Source organism: Cataglyphis hispanica, chromosome 2, assembly GCF_021464435.1.
Source record: "Cataglyphis hispanica isolate Lineage 1 chromosome 2, ULB_Chis1_1.0, whole genome shotgun sequence".
Lineage (NCBI taxonomy): Eukaryota > Metazoa > Arthropoda > Insecta > Hymenoptera > Formicidae > Cataglyphis > Cataglyphis hispanica.
In genome coordinates this window covers 9,589,308-9,611,192 of record NC_065955.1, presented here as the reverse complement: position 1 = coordinate 9,611,192, position 21,885 = coordinate 9,589,308, and the positions used below count along the sequence as shown (strand labels likewise).

Genomic DNA, 21,885 nt, shown 5'->3' with positions numbered 1-21,885 from the left:
TAAACTCCCAAAATTAAGTGTTTTCAATATTTGAGGTGTTTTTCCGTAAGGATTTGTACAACTTTTTGACACTCTGTATTTTGAAAACAAAACGCGACACATATTTATCGGATTTTTTCTTCCTAAAATAAGCCAAGCAATATCCCCTTTAAGTTTGTATACTCAAACACCCTGTATTATATATATATATATATATATATATATATATATATATATATATATACACACACATATATATATATACATATATATATATATACATATATATATACATATATTTATATATGTGCGTGCATGCATGCATGCGTGTGTATATATATATATATATATATATATATATATATATATGTATAAATAAAAAATATTATATATTATTTATTTATTTATTTATTTATTTTAATAAATATTTCTATAATAATTAAGTTTTTCAGATATATCAAAAAAGAAAAAGAGAGAGAAAGATTAAAACAAACTTTTTACTAATTTAAAATTCTATTTACTTGATAATAAATACTGAATCGATTATGATATGCATATATATTTTCTACATATTTTTTGAATTATATGTATATATAATGTGAAACAATTAATAAAATTAATTAATAATTAGTAAAATTATTATACAATGTCTTCGTATCCTTTATTGCGCTTAAGTAAAAATAATATGCACAGCGATCTATAATAATTTTAACAATGTACATATAACAATGCTACCAGGAATATATATGTATAATATCACATATATGAACTTTGTACAAAGCTTCTGTTATAGTACAATTCGAACTTTAGTTATACAAAACGATATCGCCGAGTTACGAAATATGCTATCGTTTTTAATACATTTGGAAATTCAATAATACATTCATTAATTTTATAACTGAACTGTATATTACATATCATGTCAAAGTCGCTTCTAATAATTTATCATCTTCATTGATAGTTCGAGATGCCGTTTTTTCGTCCTTTTCAGATTTCGCAATCTAATAAAAACAATAAATTAAATGTATTAAAAAATATATTTTATTATTATTATATATTATCTTATTAATAATAATATTATTAATAATATTACAAAATTATTTTAATAAGAAAAGCATCTAAACAATATATGATATATTCAAATACATACAGCGCACATTCAGTAAAACAAGCTGTATCACTAGCAAATTATCAGCAGAATTATCGGACGAAAGCAGGCAGACAAAGGGAACGGTTATTATTTAATAAGAAGAAATTCAATCAAAAATAATAAAATAATTTAATTAAAAAATGATAAAATACCTTGACCTGATGAAGCTCTTCGGGAGTGATATCTTTGCTTGAAGTCTTCAAATATTTTCTCATAAATGGCGCCAGGAGCATCGGATCTAATTTTTCAACATTTTGAGAGGTAATAAGAGTTACGAGGAGACCGACGCTTATAGTCATTAAGGCACCGGTCATGGTGTACCAAAGATAACTGAGACGGTACAATGCCCATGGTTCCCTATTAAATGATAATTATATATTTTATTATAAAACTTGTATAATCGAGTCTTTATCTTAATAAATTCACAATAATATAGTTATTGTCAGAGTTGGATAGCAACTAAAGTTAAAAAGTTAAAAGTTAAGTTAAAAAATTGAAAGTTAATAACTTTTAACTTAAACTAATTACTTTTAAATGCATTAACGTTTACTTATTAATTTTTTTTATACGGGTTAAAATTTTGTATCTTTGATAATCGAAAATTATCTGTTTACTAATAATTATAAGAACATAAGACAGTGAAATGTGCATTCATAAAATGCAACACTAGTACCATCTTCGACGCACGTAAAACGTATGTCTACTGCAGATTGTTTAGTATATAACTGACTTAAGAGGAAAAATTACCATAATTTTAAAATGACATTTTTATTAAAATTCAATAAATAATTTTAAATCGTTTAAATTTATTATTAGAATATCTAACAATTAAAGATAAAGATAAAACGCATGTATGCAGGGAGAGCGGTTCAAATAATTAAACAGGAAAGTCCTCTTAACCGAAGTTCCTAATTAATCGTTTTGTTTTTAAACATTATATTTCCATTATACAACTATATTTAAATAATGTGTATTATTAATTGTTATACATATAAGAAAAAATATTTTATCTCTATTATAAAAAAAATTATCTTTTTATTATATAACCTAAATTTAAAAGGTTCAATTTAAAATGTACAATTAAAAGATTAATTATGTAATCATTATTTTTTGTTTTTAATTTTTTAATAAGTTAATAATTTTTTAATTTTAACTAATAATTTTAACTAATTTTAACTAACTTTAATTTTTGTTTAAGTAACTTTTAACGTAAACTTAATTAATTTTTCGTTATTAACTTTAAACTTAAGTTAAAATGAAAAGATTAATTTACCCAAGCTGGTTATTTTATCAGTTATTCATTTATGTCAAATTTATATATGTATAAATAAATTTAATAACACTCTCTAAAACTTACTCTCCATTCGCATCGTTGAAAATCGAATCCGGCGGTACAGATAACAGTAAATTTTCCACTTGCGGGAACGAATAAGCACATCCCTCCGTAGTGACGGGTTTCACATCGAATCTGCAAAGACATGTGATTGTTAGAGGATTTTAAAAGGAGACAATATGATATATGACATTAAGTTTATATCATCATATACAGAATATTCCGAGCTTCGCGAATCAAAATACTATTATACAGAAAAATTGTCAAAAAATTAAATGATAAAAGTATTTGCGCAATTTTCGGGACACCTTTATAATAAATGAATTTAACATTAACTTAATTTGTCCACTAGCGATGGCCGCTTCAGCGGAAAGACCGAGCCAACTCATGAAGCTCAGACCCGCGAGTCCTCCGATCAGAGCACCCTGCCAAATTGAAAATATGAGAAGGTCTTTTTTACTGTAGACAAATCCAAATATACATATAGCTATTAAATTAAGTCAAAATAAAGTTATCGTTAAAACACATGCTTTGCCGTTAATCCACGGTAACAATAATCCCATGCTAAAAATGCCGAGAGACGGTCCGCTAGTAATGGCACCCAGGCTCATGGATAACTACAAAAATAATTCCAATATATAAGAGAGAAAAAATTCAATTTATATTACTTGATAGATCTCCGATCTGTTTACCTGCAGCACATGAATGCCTGTTTGTTCGACGACAAAGACAAGGGCGACGCACGTCGCCCCCAAAACGACAACTGTAAGCTTCATGAAGATATCGGCATTTCTACGTGTAAACGGAGTTTTGATGAAAGGCTTGACAAAGTCTTCTAGTACTACTGCCGCCATAGAGTTTAAGCCAGTCGACAGCGAGCTAAAAAAATCCCCAAAAAATCTTATATTGCATACATACATGATATTTCTTAAATAAGTACACAAACTTGAAGGGATATTCCTTGGCTTATTTTAAGAAAAAAATATATATAAACTATATATAAACAAATATATATAACTTATATATAAATATGTGTCCTAAACTGTTTCGTTTTCAAAATATAAGGTGTCAAAGTTGTGCAAAGAAAATGAAAATTTCGAAAATCTAGGAAATGTTTAAAAATATTTTATTCAAATTTGGTATGCGTGATTAATGTGATATTATTACGCGACATTAATGTAATATTGTTACATATTTTTTATTATATATTATTATTCATTTTTTAATTATTACGTATATTTATATATATTATATAGTTTTTATATACATTATTACATACATTATTATAGTTTTAATTATTACATATATTATATAGTTTTTTACATACAATATTATATACATAATGTGATACAAATGTGATATTAAGAACTGATGAAACGTTAATGATAAAGCTTTTTTATAAAATATTTTTAGATTTACCAGAGTGGTGCATAGTCATATTAATTTTTTAATAAAAAATGTTAAGAAATATATGTAATTTAATAAAATAATATTAATTTCAAAAATTTTGAATAGATTATCTTTAAACCTTTTCCAAATTTCCGAAATTCTCATTTTGTTTGCACAATTTTAACACCTTGTATTTTGAAGCAGTTTAGAATACATATTTATAGAACCTTTTCTCCTTAAAATAAGCCAAGGAATATTTTCTCAAGTTTGTGTACTTACTTAGGAAACACTCTGCATGCATTTAAAAATAAAAGGGATAGCTATTCATTATCTTCTTTTGATATCTTCTAATAATTATACACAGATTTCTTCCCATTTTATTTGAATTAAATAATTATAAATGTGAATACCTGAGTGCGGCGCTAAACACGCCAGCCACGAAGAGACCGGGCAGTCCTGGAAATTTTCCTAAAACGTTCATGACCAGCAGAGGTAGCAATTGATCCTTGGCACGTGCCAGCTGTAGCATGTATATGCATACATTAATCGATGTTCAGTGGTCGCGGTTAAATAAGCAAACTTGATGTTACCTTGGTCGTGAGTGGATCGCATTCGTGATACCAAGCATAAATTAGTAGACCAGCATATCCACACATACCAATTAAAATTAAAACTCCGATTATAAAACACCAGAGTGCTCTAAAATACATAGTTATCAAGAACGGTATTATTTATATGTACATATACATAAAAGAGAAGAATGAATTTATTTATTACATGTTGTGTATGTTTGTAATTATCAGTTACATATGACATATGTATAAAATAAATTTATTTATTTTGAAAGCACGAAAATATTATATGCAATACTAATAAATTTAAATTGATATATACATATATATATATATATATATATATATATATATATATATGTATAATGATAATAACATATATATAATTATTTTAATTAAAAATATTGTTGTTCTTGTAAAAAAAGAAATTATTAATTTTTTTCATTTATGAAAGAATAAAATATACCTTCTAGCTGATTGCAAAGTGGGAAGCGACAAGTATCGTTGAATCATATTTTGATTAATAGCGGAAATTTGCAGCCAATGTACAAAACCGCCTATCGTAAGCGCCCAAATCGTGTGTCTTGTCAAAGGGCTCCAATCTATCCTGTTAAGCGAGACGATTATATATTTTAAACCAAAAGTTTAAAAATACCGATAAATTATATTAAATTTATATTTATTTATTAACAAAAATTGATTTTAAACATAAAAAATAAAATAAATATACAAAAATGTATAAAGCGAGTACAAAAGCATTCAAACAAATTATATAAAATAAAATATATTGTAGATATTTGAATGAATCAAAGATCTGGATCAAACCGGAACCGATAACCGTTTCATAATTTTTTTTAATAGGACTAAAACCGTAAACCGTATTGAAACTGTAAAATTTATAATAAACTGTAATCCGGAACTGTAATCGGACCGTTAAAATATTTTCGGTTTACGGTTCTTTTCAGTACTTTTACAGTTCTTGTAATTTATTTCTACAAAATATTTTTATATTATTAACTTTGTCATTTTCTCGACTTTTGAAAGTCATCGGAAGATGAAAAACTTAATGAAAATAGAACAATGTCAGAGTCAGAGGGCTGATGCCTCACAGCAGAAAGCCGTCTCGTTACTTCAATCCTTGACATCCCTCCTTTGTTTCTCGTGTAAACAGGCGCTGATTAACTAACTTTAACATCATATAACAACGAAAAGAAAGTTCAGATCAAAAAATGGTAAAGAACTTTTCTGTTCAGTTTACTGTGTTCTACCCACTCACGAACGTTATCACAAGTGCTCTGAGACACCCTGTACATACAAGGTGTCCTAGACCACCGTACACCCCTTTTCTTTCAAAAACTAAGCATTTTACAGTACAGAAAATAATTGTTTTTTAAAAAAAAGTATGCAATTATTTGCAATATATTTTTTTATAACAATTATTTATTTATTTTTTCTTTACACCATTTGATTCATCTTATTATTCTGTACATAAAAGTATTACGATACAATTATTGAACACTAAATAATTTTCGAGATATTTTATATTTTATACTAAAATATGTCAGATACAAAATAACTCAAAAAATTCTTAATGAAAAAATACTTTGTTATAGTGTTTTGGAAAGCTCTCGACATAAGCAATAAGAATATGCAATAAAAAATAGGGGATTCTATTTAAGAAATTAAAGGTATCCTTGACTTGACCTTAAGAATGCCATCCAAGGTCAAACTAATGATACCATCTTATGTTCTTCTCAAACAATTTTTGTTCAAATCATTTTTCTCTAAAATGCTTAGTTTTTGAAAAAAAAACGGTGGACGTATGGTCTAGAACATCCTGTACAATACATATATATATATATATATATATATATATATATATATATATATATATATATATAGAGAAAGAAAAGAAGTAAATTTAATAAACTCTGCATTTTTACATAAAAAAGCAACAATATATTTGCGAATAAAAATAATATTTATTAGAATTTATTAGAAAAAAGTTAGAAAAGTAATAATTTTAAAAGAACCGGGATCGTAACCGAAAAAACTGTGTTTTAAGCGGTTTCGATTTCCATTACTTATCAAGGAATTGAAACTGAATAGTCATTAAATATTTTATTAAACCATAACCAAACCCGAACCCTAATTTTGTTTCGTTCCGGGTCCCTGGAATGAATAATTCCAAAAATATAGTTTTTAAAAAGTGTTTCCAAACTATTGTCCTGGAGCGTACTTTTCAAACGTAATTTCAATTAACATATATTTTTAATCATCATATATTTTAAATCATTCTTTTATAAAATAAAACTATATCATTTCTTTTAAAAAAAGGTAAATGATTGGATTAACTTACATCTCACAGATTGTTTTCATTTTTACATATATTGTAAAAGGTGCATTTCTAAGTAACACACACTTTGAATTTTGGGATGATTACAATAACTACGACCCCCTATTTGAAGGGTCGTTTCTGAAAACATTTTTGTTGAGAAACATGGAAAAAATAGTAAAAAAAATTTTTGACCAATAGTTTCCAAAATATGCGATTTTAAATTTTCATAATTTTAATGCATTTTCTGTTATAAAATAAGGAAAAATAAAGTTTGTTTACATTGTGTTTGTGTAAAGCAGACGTAGAAAAAGTGTTTGTTTACTTTTCCAGAGACAAAACTTCTTGGATTTTTCTACTTTCCACGTAAAACAAAGTTCAACGCAACCTATGTGTCTAATTTTCTGATAGTGGAGCCCCCCTACGGGGGAGAGGGACGGAACATATACTGCCTCCACGCTAATATTTTTTAATGCGAAATGAGATTCCATATGGGTTTCACAACTTTCCACTTTATATTTACCAATAAATTATATAAACAATACTTATCAATACAAAAATTTGAGTAGAACGAAAGTTTGAGTCGATTTGTGTGGAAAGTAAAAAAGCCCAAGGAGTTTCGTCCTTGGAAATGTAAAGAGACTTTTTCACATCTGCTTTACACAAATGCAACGTAAACAAACTTTATTTTTTCTAATTTTATAACAGAAAAAAACTGTAAAACTTTAAAATCGCATATCTTGGAAAATATTGATCAAAAATTTTTTTTACTATTTTTCCTATCTTTCTTGAAAAATGCCTTCAGAAACGACTCTTCAAATAAGGGGCCATAGTTATTGTAATCGTACCGAATTTTGTGGCGCTTTCTTCTGTTTCCAGAGATATACGATTTTAAAGTTTCACAATTTTAATGCTTTTTTTATTATAAAATAAGAAAAAAATAAAGTTTGTTTACGTTGTATAAATAATAAAGTTTGTTACGTTTGTGTAAAACAAACGTATCTATTTATTTTCAAAGACAAAACTTCTTGGATTTTTCTACTTTCCACGCAAAGCGGGATTTAACGCGAATCTATGTATCTAGTTTTTTGATAGTAGAGTCCCCGCAAGGGGAGCGGAACATACTGCCTCCGCATATACTTTTTAATGCGAAGTGAGATTTCATGGATTTACGATTTTCCATTTACTAGAAAATTATACAAAACAGCACTTATCAATATAAAGATTTGAGTTGAACCTCGACTTATGTGGAAAGTTACTCACGGGTAAACCCATGTGGAACCTCATTTTGCATAAAAAAATATATGCATGAAGGCAATATGTTCCACCCCTCCCCCTGCAAGAGATCTCCACTATCAAAAAACTAGACACATAGATTTGCGTTGAACTTCGTTTTGCGTGAAGTAGCAATTGTGATTCTGAAGCATACTAACAATAATACAAAGACAATTAAATGTAAACAAAAAAATTTCTTAGCGGATGTGTACTGACAATAACACAAATGTAAATAAAAAAATATAAACACGCAAGTAAGATATAATGAAAAGATGATATAAGTAAATGCAAAAATTATGATATTTAAAAATGCATATCTCTGGAACTCAAAAAAAGCGCCACAAAATTCAAAGTGCATGTTACTTACAATTAGAAATGTATCCTCTACGATATATATAAAAATAAAAACGATCTGTGAAATATAAATTAATCCAATTTACAAAAAAAAAAATATTTACCAGACTGTAACTTATATCATTTATAAAATCTTTTTCTTTTTTTTATATGTATAAAGCTACACTTATTTAAGTATTAGGATAACGAGACATCTGTATTATTAATGTACGCACGTGGGTAATTCGAGTCTTCCGGATTCTAGATTTCTTCGAATCACCAAAGACAATCCACCGACGTCGGCTGTGCCCTTAATTATAATTAACAACATGGAACCGAACATGATGAAAGTTTGAATGAAATCCGTCCATACTACTGCCTTGAGACCGCCCTGAATGCAATAAAAAAAGAAGAATTAAATTCCTTTCAAAAGAAGGATTAAATAAGCTATTTCCCTAGTGCCATTAATAAAACCCATTTTATTTAGATCAATCTGATCTGACTATAAAATGTAATTCAGTTAAAATTACATATACATACAGGACATTTTAACTGAACATCTTTTTAATAGATTCTTTGATTGATTTTTTTCAATTTTTTCTTAGAAAATATGAAAGGGAATAATTTTTGTGTTATAAAAGGGGCTTTTCGTAAACTAAACTTTTAAAATTAAAATTTTTTAAAAAATCAATAAAACTTCTTCAGTTAATTTTAAATTAAACTTTAATGAAATTTTTATTCGATTTTACGAAAATATATATGTACAAGACAAACACAGGTATATATGTATTCAGGTTTAAATTGATTATTCTTGTCTATATTTGAGTTTGTCTCGCGGCATGTATTTATATTTTTCTCTTAGAGCTTGGCTAACTTACCACACAGGTGTAGAATATGCAAACAATGCACACAAAAGGAGTTATTATGTGAACATTCACCCCCGTAACTGAAAATAAAAGTTGTCGGAAATGATTCCTCACGTATAACACGTTCTCTTATTTAGGCGACATATTTTGCAAAACAATTTAATTAAATTTTAATTAATTTCGATTTCTCATTAAACTTTCGTTTAAAAGAGGTATATACCTTGATTGAAAGCCAATGCGGGTACATAGATGACAATCGGCAGCCAAGTCATCTAAAAGAAGTCATCGTATATATTTGTATCGCTCGAGACAGTAAAATTGTAAAAAAAAAAGATTTATGCACGCGATTCTCTTTCTCGAGGATTTACTTACGATACCGATGGCGAAGAGAATCGAACCTAACAATCTGATCCTTTTGTCGAAACGCTTCTCGAGATATTCGTATGTGCTGGTAAGTTTAAGATCGTGAAAGACTGGCAGAAATACGATGGACATGATGAGACCGACGAAGATGACCGCGCAACCGATGAAGAGATAACTTGTACCGTGCACGTAAACCTCCGTCGGTGTACCCAGCAATGAGATACCTGAGATGTTGTCCAACCAATTTTGAACGATTAGAGAAATTAATCTCATAATTCAATTTCCCGACATTGAACAATTATTATTAATATATTTGTTACATCATAAAATTAAATAGAATAAGAAATGTATAGAGATTTTAAACCTACTTATGCTTAATATTAGGCATAATTTTATGAACATTCAGTTTTGAAATTTTTCGGCACACATAAATCAATATTTTATACAATAAATATAATAATATAATAATACTGTTATTATTACTGTTAATATTATTGTTATTTCTTGTTATTATGTTACACATGCTTTTTAATTATTTAATTAATTTTATCTCTGTTTCACATTTCCAAAAATATATATACGCGTATGATATAATGTAGAACATAGACAATTATGTAAATTTTCCTATCGCACATTTAATTTACACAAGTGACAAGATATTTACAACTTAACTGCTTGCTTATCTAATCTAACAGTTTGTTATCATCTAGAATGAAGCTGTATGATATATGCTATGAAAAAAAAATCATGATTAGATGGAAATTTTCCATATAAATATAACATAACAAATAAATATAAACAAAAAAAGATATTAAAAACTTCTCACATAATGAGAAACCTAAAGAGAAACACCGTGAAGTATTTAGTCTTTTTTAATTATATATGTATACAAGACATCCCAGGAGAAAAGATCAATATTCTGGAAGATGATAGCATCGATTATTTTAAGCAAAAATGTTCATATGAACGACTGTCGTATGAACATTTTTGCTTAATTTTAGCTTTATTATTAGTAAATTAAATTATTAAAATTTATTATAAACTCTAAAAAAATGTGTCACTTGAACATAAATTAGAACACAAGTTAGAAACAATATGTAGTATCTCTTTATTATCAGTAATTTTGCAACTGTATATTCAAACAGCTCTATTTTGGAAATCATTTGAAATAGGATACTCGTTTGTATGAACATTTTTGCTTAAAATGACTGATATCACCTTCCAGAATATTGATCTTTTCTCCTGGATTATCTTGTGTATATAACGCTTAACAAATACAAATAAAAATAAATAAATAAATTATTGGAGAAATATATTAAGCTAGCAAAATATAAATCTTTTTCGAATTTTCCCACTTTATATCAAGATCTAAATGTGTATTATAGATACATTTTGATATTTTTATATTTAATGATCTCTTGTTGCTTATGAGAAAAATTAGTAAAAAGTAAGAATATAGTTCTACCCGATATAAAACTCGCTATCAGGCTAAGGCTGACTGGAAATGTCTTCATGTTCCTTCCGCCGACCAGATACTCATCCTCGCCTGAAGATTTGTTCACGAAGCCAAAATAAATACCGACGAAGCCGCAGGCAATCAGCATCACCGCGAACACGGTGTAATCGGATGTACCAAAATTCTGCATTGATTCGCTGATCTCCTGTACAGTGGGCATTTCCGGCGTCCAATTCGCCAAGCCCAGATCGTCGGAGGTACCCTCCGAGGTCATTTTGTTACAAAACGGAATCTCGTCGCTTTGATAGATTATCGAAGTGGAGAAATGTTGCTCTTGAGAGCAAGATTTTTCGATTGTTTTAATCCAATGCTTAAACGCAACGCGTTTTATTAATGTCACGGAAGTAGCAGCGGATAGTCACGCTATGATCTACCATGAAGAATATGGAATAAATCGCAAAAGAATTTGCGGGATGCTACCACAATTTAATTATCTCTAAAATAAATTTTGTTAAAATAAATGTTAATCGCTTTAAAATTTTATCAACATTTAAGAGAGTTTAGATGATTAAGTTTCACTTTTTTAAATCAAAATTGAATTTAATGTCCAAGTTGTATCGTTAACATCGAGATAAGTACGCGAATATTGAAAGATTCGAAGTTTATAGATATTAGAACAGACCGATACCGTTCTCAAATTAACAAAGCGCAAGATTGAAAAGTCTATCGCGGAAGCCGAGAGACGACTACCTTGATGCGAATCGCAGCACAGCCGGGTGAGGAAGAGGATCGCATCGCGCCATGATTATACGCGTCACGATAGTGTCATTGCGACAATCTTCTAATTAAGCCTAACAATAGGCATAAAGTACGGAGTACGAAACGAACGACCGACGAGTTATACCACACGGCCAGAGAATCGTAAGTGAATAATACGACCTAAATTTAGCATTGGCGGTATGGATACGTGTTTGGAAATCGGCAACAATTCCAGCACCATGTCTTGTAGAGTCTACACGAAATCTTGTAGAGTCGACGAACGAGAAGTTGTCTCGCGCAAAAACGTTTCAAGAGATATTGTGATTGGAATTAGTGCATCTTACAATAATGATGATACCAATCAATAATCTTTCTAATTTTCATTTACAAAATTCTTCACGATCAATTAACAAATCATAATTTTCGTAATCAAGTGTTCTTCAATCATTATTTAAGCTTTCGCTACATCACAGGATAAAAATATATATGCAAATATTGCATTTCCAGGATAAACATCGAGGAATAAAGAAGAACATAATCATACGATTTTCCTTTTAATTTTAATTAGCAAATGCATAGTGTATGTATCCCGCGCTTAGATTTCTAAAAATGTAAACTTTACGTTAAACGTATCGCGACAACGACTTAATGACATAGTAATTTTTAGCCTTCGTAGAAACGTGGCAATTCATTGCCCAATATGACTTTCCTCTCAATTCCCTTTTCTGTAATCACTCCGGTTCGTATGACACCACCGCTACTTCCGTCACGGGCCATGGCTAATGCGAGCGCTGTAAAAAGTTATTATTAAGATTTGAATCTCCTTTCCTTTTGACAATACACTTACTGTTCTCCACCAATTTGAGACATTCGTCCTTCGACATTTTGGGTTTATATTGTGCGTCTACGTAGCCGTACACGTACGTCGAACCAGAACCGCCTATCGAGATTGGCTGTCTCACGCACATACCACCTATGGGAATACTGTAGACCTGACCACCCTTTTGTTTATCCCATCCCGCCACCAGAATCCCAGCCATCAGAGAGTCTCGATAATTGTAGCATATCTCGCGAAACACGTTGGCAGCCGTTTCCACCAAGGGCTGTGTTCCAAGCTCCATTCTAATATGAAAAATTTATTTGTCTTATAGCTGTCGATAAAATATGACACTTATTTATTTCCCCTAATGTTATCTTACTGATGCAATCCCAAATGATAAGCTACAATATCAGCGATTGCTTGTGTGTCCGCCGCTGAACCGGAACGACAGCAATAAATGTAATCCGTCACTCGTGTCAATTTGTCGGCGTAACGATTGGAAACATAAGCTCTAAAATAATTACATAAATTAATCGACAACAAAGAATTGTAATCGATAAATATAATCTCATCAATAAATTATATATTTTACCCTGTTGTACCCCGAGAATCGGCGCCAATTACGACGCCACCGTCGAATTCGCATGCCATGATTGACGTCTGTAAATATGTTGTAATGATATCAAATATTGCACTAAATTGACATAAGGAGCTCAAATCCAGTGTCAAGATAAAATCAAGATAAAAAAACACGTGATAAACTCATAATTCTCTTTATCAGAATCTCACATATTCAAATCTTTTAATAGAATCTCACTGATGATGTTTAAATATAACGTTTTACATCACACTTATAAAAATTGTTATTTCATTTGTCTATGTTTATATATTTTTCTGTCATTTTCTCCTCTTTCAAATACAATAACTTTCTATAAATATTCCTTCAATATTTCCAATACTTTTTATAACTATACTTTTAAGATTTTAAATTAAACTTTGCATCCTTTTAAATTTTTATAAAAAAGATATTGAATCAAAACTATATTTTAAAGTATGTATGCAGAATACAAATAAAATAGCAATGTTATTTGATTATTTATGCAAGGTGTTTCAGAAATATTTCAACAAATTTTTGGAGCAAATTCTCCAAGAAACAAGAAAAAAGTTATGTAAACATATATCTAAAAATGCCTAGTTTATGAGTTATAATCGAAAGATTTCAATGACAAAAAAACTTAACAGGATATGTCTACAATGACACATGATTAATGTAATATATATTTAATATAATTGTTTATTTAGTAACAATTTATAAAACTGCTCAAAATGCTTCAACCTGCTTCAATGCGCGCATCAACACATCAGATCATGAATTGTCGCACCCTTTCAATGATCCCATGATTACAAATTGTTTTGTAGACATCTATGTCAATGAAGCATCTCTTCATTTGTAATTTTAATTATATAAAGTAAGTCTTTTAAGTGTCTCACAGACAAAAATATAATGGATTTAAGCCAGATATTGGTATTAAATTGAATGTAATCTTTTGATTATAAATCAGGCATTTCTATATATTTATATGACTTTTTTTCTTGTTTTTGTGTCGAGCACTCACCCCCAAAGTCTGTTGAAGTATTTCTGGAACACTCTGTGTACAATGAGTAAAAACTTTTCCTTTATAATTTTAGCTTTGTTACAATGGAAATATTTTTAAACAATTAATATATAGAGTGTCCATATTTAAATTAAAAAAAAAGAAAATTAATTGCAAATACATATACTTCAGAGTATATATCCACGAATATATCAGTAAAAAAAAAATCAATTTTTTTTAACTCAAAAGAATAGTAAATAAATATATTTTTTAATTGTGTCTGAAATATTCATCTACTTAAATAAATTTCATAAAAAGATTGTTTTTTAATCATATCTTTGCAGTGTCATTATAACCTAATAACATATCATCGTCATCATTATTTTCAAGAACTTACCCCAGTGCTCTGCTCCGAAGTTAACCAGTCCGGCATCATATTTTCCGAAATAGTAGCCGCTTGTTGCAAAATATTACCCACATAAGCCATTCTTATCAAAAATTTTTCTAACTCAGCTGTCACAATTATCTCCAATTCTCTCTCGCAGAGTCATTCAATTCATGCCACATAGATAGACGTTCACATAGATAATCATTCAAGGGCATCAATTCTGTAATTCAAATGAGGGTAGAAATTACAAAAATGAGCGAATTTACTAGAAAAATTATAATTTCATTGGTTCAAATTAGAATCCCTATAATAACAATAGAGACTCTAAGCCATTAGAAGGCCTATTACAGTTTTCGAAACGAAGTGAAAAATACAAAAGTGTTACGTCTCAGCGATGCTCTTTTTCTCTCTATACCTCAGTTAGGCCCAATTTCACCATCTTCGGTAAGATTAACCAAACGGCAGGGTGGCAACTGAAATGATAAGAATGCTTAGTTTTCATTCGCCTTTATTTTCTGTTACCACCCTGATTTTAACCGTCGGTTAACTTAACCGAAGGTGGTGAAATTAGCTCAGTAAGAAAAAGATTGCTCTCTACTTTAATAGGGCAATGTAACGACCTGCCAATTTTAAAACTATATTATAGCTAGTAATTAAGTACCGCTTTTATCCCTACAAAATACCTATAGAATAATTATGTAATCCATTTGCTTTTATTTTAATTGTTAACTAATTTCATTAATCGTTTATTATTTTAATTCCATATGGTTATTTAGCCTAAAAACCGAATATATTTTAATCCTTTTAGTAATAATAATCGATGGCGCAAGGAATTGAGAATTCCTTGGATCGACGAATCAGGAAGCATTATTTAGAACTAACTAGTTGTACAGCAGTGATTTTCTAGAACTAACCTGCTGATTACTTTGAGAACGAACTTGCGAGCGAGTCTCATACTCGATAATCTCGATACTAAAGCGGGGAGCACACACTTTAGCATAAGCGCATAACCATAAACATAAAGAAATTGATTGGTCCACAAATGTATGCATAAGAAAATGAACCAATCAATTTCCTTATACTTATGGTTATGCGCTTATGGAAAAGTGTGTGTTCCCCGCTTAATATCTAACTTTTAAGATTTTAATATTTAATCATACAGACAAATATATATATAATAATTACTCATTCTTAAATTGAGGAGTAAATGCGCCGTACTTTATGGAATCATAAAACGTATATAATAATAATTTGTTAACTATAATTTGTTGAATATTTATAATTATTTTATCCAAAACATCATATATAAAACTTTCAATTCTATATCCAATACAATTATACTTTATAAATAATTAAAATCATATTAATTAAAACAGGTTATTATATAATGCACGAATGCTTCCATAAAGAAATGATTTTAATAAAATTAATATGCTTTATTGTAATATCGATCAAGCGACCATAAATATAAATTTAAGAGGCTTATATTCTATGGAATCATAAATTATATACACTACATATAATACATATAAGTTATCTAAAATATCTATATTTTTAAACTATAGAATGCCATAACTTTATATAAATTACCAACTTATTATCAGAACTGAAATAAATAGAACAAATGATTCCATAAATTAATAAGCATAAATATTAACCATATTATTAAGGATTTTATATTATAAAATATTAACTAAGCTTAAGAAGAGAATGCGCATAAGAGGCCTCATATCAGTGAAACCTGATACTGCGAGCGATAAGTCGAACGGACATGCGACGGCTACGACCACGAGCGCCGAAACTCAATAGTCAGATAAACATATCGATCGACAATTCTCAGAAGAATTGTTGTTAAAAATCTTTCTTCTCAGAAGTCCTCCACTGAATCATTCTAAGAACCTTCCAGAGCGCGACGCGTGTGCTGCGCACGGCCCGAAGACCCTTTGTTTCGACAGTATATAAGCCGGCGATTTCGAACCTTCGGAGCATTCAGTTCGGGGCATTACATTCAGATCATTCAGCATTACGTTCAGAGCATTGCAGTCAATTCGGAGCATTACGTTCAGATCATTCAGTCATAGCATTACAGTCAGTTCGGTCAGTCAATTAAGAGATCTTCAAGCATTCGAATCATTTATTCTTAGCTAACATTATTCATTACTAATTCCTTACTATTTCGTACAAGTATTCGCTCCGTATTATTTGTTCATTGTTCGCGTACTATTCACTATTCCATTTCGATTAATATAATTGTCGATTCAGTGTTAAGTTGTGTAAAACTAAGGAAATAATAAAGAACTTTGTGCATACATCTGTGTACTTTTATCCGGCCTACTTCATCCACGACCGAGGTCTTAAAGGACGAGAGAAGGGCTTAACAAAGTACGACCAGAATTTGAACATAAGAAAAGATTTTTCTGCCACATCACGGTAAGTACTTACAATTACTATAAATCCCATCTTTCCATAAATATTAGAAACTTTATTTGAATTAACTGACAACCCCTAATATCATTTAATTACCTTTTCATCCTCTAAATAATAAGAAATCCTCTGTCAAGCATTAGCATGTGGCTGACAGTTTCCAGTCAGTCAACTTTAATCTATTATCCTACTATTATTTAAAACACACCCTAATATCAATACTAAGTAAGATTTATAAATTCCATGCAAAATATATACTACTGTTGTCATTTGAACCTGACTTAATCTTGCAACACTTTGCTCTTTTTCCCGAAAATCCATCGTTGCCGAGCGCTTATGGTGCCCCTGGCGACTCCCTTTTTCCTAAATTTTGACCTCGTTGCCGAGCGCTTATGGTGCCCCTGGCGACTTCCTCCTTTCTTCTTGAATTCTTTATATAACCCTTAAACCTAGTTGCCGAGCGCTGATCGAGGTGCTCTGGCGGCGTTTCCTATCAATTTAAAAACCTCCCACAAGAAATGACAACAGGAGATTAAATTGAAATCAAATTTATTATCTAATTTTCTGAACACAATCCAATCCTTGAACCTAGTTGCCGAGCGCTAATTACGGTGCCCTGGCGACATTACACATTCTCCCTAAAATTCCATCGTTGCCGAGCGCTTATTACGGTGCCCCTGGCGACATTCGACCTCTTTTCTAAACCTTCCCTTTCTATCAGAAATTTAGAGTCATAATATAATCAAGTATTGATATTAAATAAAAGACCTTATTCCTTAGACAATTCTCATAATAAATTAATTCGATCTAACTAACTCTCTATTATTTAGTGTCCACAATTTGTTAACTATCCTTAATTTCTATTATAATGTTCCTTTTCAAATCTTAATTCTCTAACTCTTACGGTTTCTAATTAATATATATATATATCTTAAGTAACAAGCCCCTTGCATATGGTGAACCCGCAATACAAGCGGACTTGCCGCTAAAACGCAACCATAATCGATATCTTTCTTTTATTATAATATTAAAAGTCTATTCTTTAAACCTGATTAACCTTCGAATTACATATACCTAGTTGCGTCCATATCCCTAAAATACCTAGTGAAACTTCCTAGTAACCAAATAGTTCCGCGCCTACATCATTCCCCTAGATCCACTAGATTAGTCCTAGCTCTCGGCGTCCCTGGGGTATAGCCGGTGAAAGCAGGTTGCCCTATAAAAGTAGAGAGCAATCTTTTTCTCACTAACTGAGGTATAGAGAGAGAAAGTGCGTCACTGAGACGTAACAGCAACCTACTTCCACCGGCTATACCCCAGGGACGCCGAGAGCTAAGACTAACCTAGTGGATCTAGGGGAATGACATGTGCGAAACTAGTTGGTTACTAGGAGGTTTCACTAAATATTTTAGGGATATAGGCGCAACTATATATAATTCGAAGGTTAATAGAATTTAAAGAATTTGATTTTAATGTTATAATAAAAGAAATATATCGATTATGTATCTAAATATCTAATATATTCATCTATGTTCAAATGATTTTCAGTTAATTGATATTTTAATTGGGAGCTTAGATCACGAGAAGGAATTGTTAAATTATGTTGATAACTTTCCTTAACATGTGTTATATTTTGATATAATTGGTTTAGTAATATAAATTCTGGCGTATACGTAAATAGGCCAGTAGGGTCACTTATTAGATAGAGACCGTTATTAGTTAAGTCGATTTTATTACGAAGTTTTATTCGTGAATGTTTTTGAATGTCTTTATGAAATCTATGAGAGAATTTCAGGCGATTTATAAGGGCTAGAGAGGAAAAAAACTCTTTTACAAGATATTATACGAAGTTTTGATTTATTAGTAGAATGTTTAAACTGAGATAGATTAGAAATGCATTTGACGCGTTTCTTTATGCCGGATCTATGGTTCCGTTTTTTACGGCAAGCCCGCTTGTATTGCGGGTTCACCATATGCAAGGGGCTTATTACTTAAGATATATATATATATATATATATATATATATATATATATATATATAATTAGAAACAGTACAAGAGTTAGAGAATTAAGATTCGGAAAGGAATATTATAATAGAAATTAAGAGTAATTAATAAATTGTGGACACTAAATAATAGAGAGTTAGTTAGATCGAATTAATTTATTATGAGAATTGTCTAAAGAATAAAATCTTTTATTTAATATCAATACTTGATTATATTATGACTCTAAATTTCTGATAGAAAGAGAAGGTTTAGAAAGGTGTCGAATGTCGCCAGGGGCACCGTAATAAGCGCTCGGCAACGATGGAATCTTAGGGAGAACGGATAATGTCGCCAGGGTACCGTAATTAGAGCTCAGCAACTAGGTTCAAAGATTGGGTTGTTCAGAAAATTAGATAATAAATTTTGATTTCAATTTAATCTCCTGTTGGCATTTCTTGTGGGAAGTTTTCAAATCGATAGGAAACGCCGTCAGGGCACCTTGATCAGCGCTAGGCAACTAGATTTAAGAGTTATATCAAGAATTCAAAAAGAAAGGAGGGGGTCGCCAGAGGCATCATAAGCGCTCGGCAACGATGGATTTTCGGGAAAAAGAGCAAAATGTTGCAAGATTAAGTCAGGTTTAAATGACAACAGTAGTGTATATTTTGCATGGAATTTATAAATCTTATTTAGTATTGATATTATGTCGGTGTTTAAATAATAGTAGGATAATAGATTGAAGTTGACTGACTGGAAACTGTCAGCAACTTGTTAATACTTGACAGGGGATTTCTTATTATTTAGAGGATTAAAAGGTAATTGAATGATATTAGGGGTTGTCAGTCAATTGAAATAAAGTTTCTAATATTTATGGAAAGACGGGGGTTTATAGTAATTGTAAGTACTTACCGTGATGAGGCAGGAAAATCCTTCCTTCTGCTCAAGTTCTGGTCGTACTCTGTTAGGCCCTTCTCTCGTCCTTTAAGATTTCGGTCGTGGATGAGGTAGGCCGGATAAAAATACACAGACTTATGCACAAAGTTTTTATTATTTCCTTAGTTTTACACAATTTAAACACTGAATCGACAGTAATAACAATTAATATGTTAATCGAAATTGTATAGCAAATAGTATAGAATACGCGAACAATGACCAGGTGCAGAGCGGATGAATGATTCGAAAATGAGTTCGTGAGTCAATGAATTTAATAATGAACGAATAATACGGAGCGAGTACTAAATAGTAATGAAATAGTAATGAATAATGCTGACTAAGAATGAATGCTTAAAGACTTTTTAATTGAATGACTCCTTGAGGTTCGAAATCGCCGGCTTATGTACTATCGAAACAAAGGGTTTTCGGTCCATGTGCAGATCATGCGTTGCGCTTTGCGGAATGTTCTTAGGATGATTCAGTGGAGAACTTCCGAGAAGAAAGATTTTTAACAACAATTCTTCTGAGAATTGTCGATCGATATGCTTATCTGCCTATTAAGTTCCGGCGTTCGTGGTCGTAGCCATTGCGAGTCCGTTCGACTTATCACTCGCAATATCAGGTTTCACCGATATGAAGCCTCTTATGCGCATTCTTTTCAGCTTAATTAATATTTTATAATATAAAATCCTTAATAATATGGTTAATATTTATGCTTATTAATTTATGGAATCATTTGTTCTATTTATTTCAGTTCTGATAATAAGTTGGCAATTTATATAAAATTATGGCATTCTATAATTTAGAAAATAGATATTTTAGATAATTTATATATATTATATGTAATGTATATAATTTATGATTCCATAGAATATAAGCCTCTTAAATTTATATTTATGGTCGCTTGATCGATACTATAATAAAGCATATTAATTTTATTAAGATCATTTCTTTATGGAAGCATTCGCGCATTATATAATAACCTGTTTTAATTAATATAATTTTAATTATTTATAAAGTTAAATTGTATTGAATATAGTATTGAAAGTTTTGTATGTGATGTTTTGGATAAAATAATTATAAATATTTTCAACAAATTATTATTATATATGTTTTATGATTCCATAAAGTACGGCGCATTTACTCCTCAATTTAAGAGTGAGTAATTATTATGTATTTGTCTGTATGATTAAATATTAAAATCTTAAAAGTTAGATATTAGTATCGATATTATCTAATGTGAAGCTCGCTCGCAAGTCCGTTCTTAAAGTAATCAGCAGGTTAGTTCTAGAAAGTCACTGTTGTACAACTAGCTAGTTCTAAATAATGCTTCCTGATTCGTCGATCTAAGGAATTCTCAATTCCTTGCGCCATCAATTATTATTACTAAAAGGATTAAAATATATTCGGTTTTTAGGCTAAATAACCATATGGAATTAAAATAATAAACGATTAATGAAATTAGTTAACAATTGATATAAAAGCAAATGGATTAAATAATTGTTCTATATTCCTTAGGTATTTTGCAGAGATAAAAACGGTACTTAATTACTAACTACAATATAGTTTTTTAAAATTGGCAGAACGTTACAAAAGTTTATACTTCGATAGGATGTGTTCGGAGAGCACGCTTTTAGCGCTATGAGCGCGCTCTATCCTTGCTTTTAATAAATAACAAAGATACAGCGACGCTTTTAGCGTGTAAAGCGGGGAGCACACACTTTTGCATAAGCGCTTAACCATAAACATAAAAAAATTGATTGGTCCACAAATGTATGCATAAGAAAATGAGCCAATCAATTTCCTTATGTTTATTGTTATGCGCTTATGCAAAAGTGTGTGCTCCCCGCTTAAGCGTACTTCCCAAACACAGCCGTAGTCAAACGCACAATCTATACTTATTATGTCTATGACTGTAGTTACATATACT

The 21,885-nt window shown here is 30.1% G+C and overlaps 2 protein-coding genes across 2 annotated transcripts; both read right to left on the bottom strand.

Annotated features, from left to right (window-relative positions):
• Positions 1–606: 606 nt before the first annotated feature.
• On the bottom strand, positions 607–11,852 carry LOC126859148 (sodium-coupled monocarboxylate transporter 1-like). The gene is made up of 14 exons (XM_050610171.1): positions 11,061–11,852; positions 9,605–9,819; positions 9,453–9,504; positions 9,245–9,312; positions 8,603–8,757; positions 4,890–5,030; positions 4,442–4,550; positions 4,262–4,371; positions 3,155–3,341; positions 2,993–3,079; positions 2,799–2,887; positions 2,487–2,597; positions 1,282–1,486; positions 607–980 (listed from the first exon to the last, which is right to left on the bottom strand). Exons 1-14 carry the CDS (start codon positions 11,323–11,325, stop codon positions 897–899), a joined length of 1,878 nt encoding a protein of 625 aa, XP_050466128.1. The 5' UTR covers positions 11,326–11,852; the 3' UTR covers positions 607–896.
• A 499-nt stretch (positions 11,853–12,351) lies between these two features.
• Positions 12,352–14,816, bottom strand: LOC126859165 (proteasome subunit beta type-6). The gene is made up of 5 exons (XM_050610201.1): positions 14,623–14,816; positions 13,223–13,290; positions 13,010–13,141; positions 12,658–12,932; positions 12,352–12,601 (listed from the first exon to the last, which is right to left on the bottom strand). The coding sequence occupies exons 1-5, from the start codon at positions 14,710–14,712 to the stop codon at positions 12,474–12,476; spliced, it is 693 nt and encodes a 230-aa protein (XP_050466158.1). The 5' UTR covers positions 14,713–14,816; the 3' UTR covers positions 12,352–12,473.
• Positions 14,817–21,885: the final 7,069 nt, after the last annotated feature.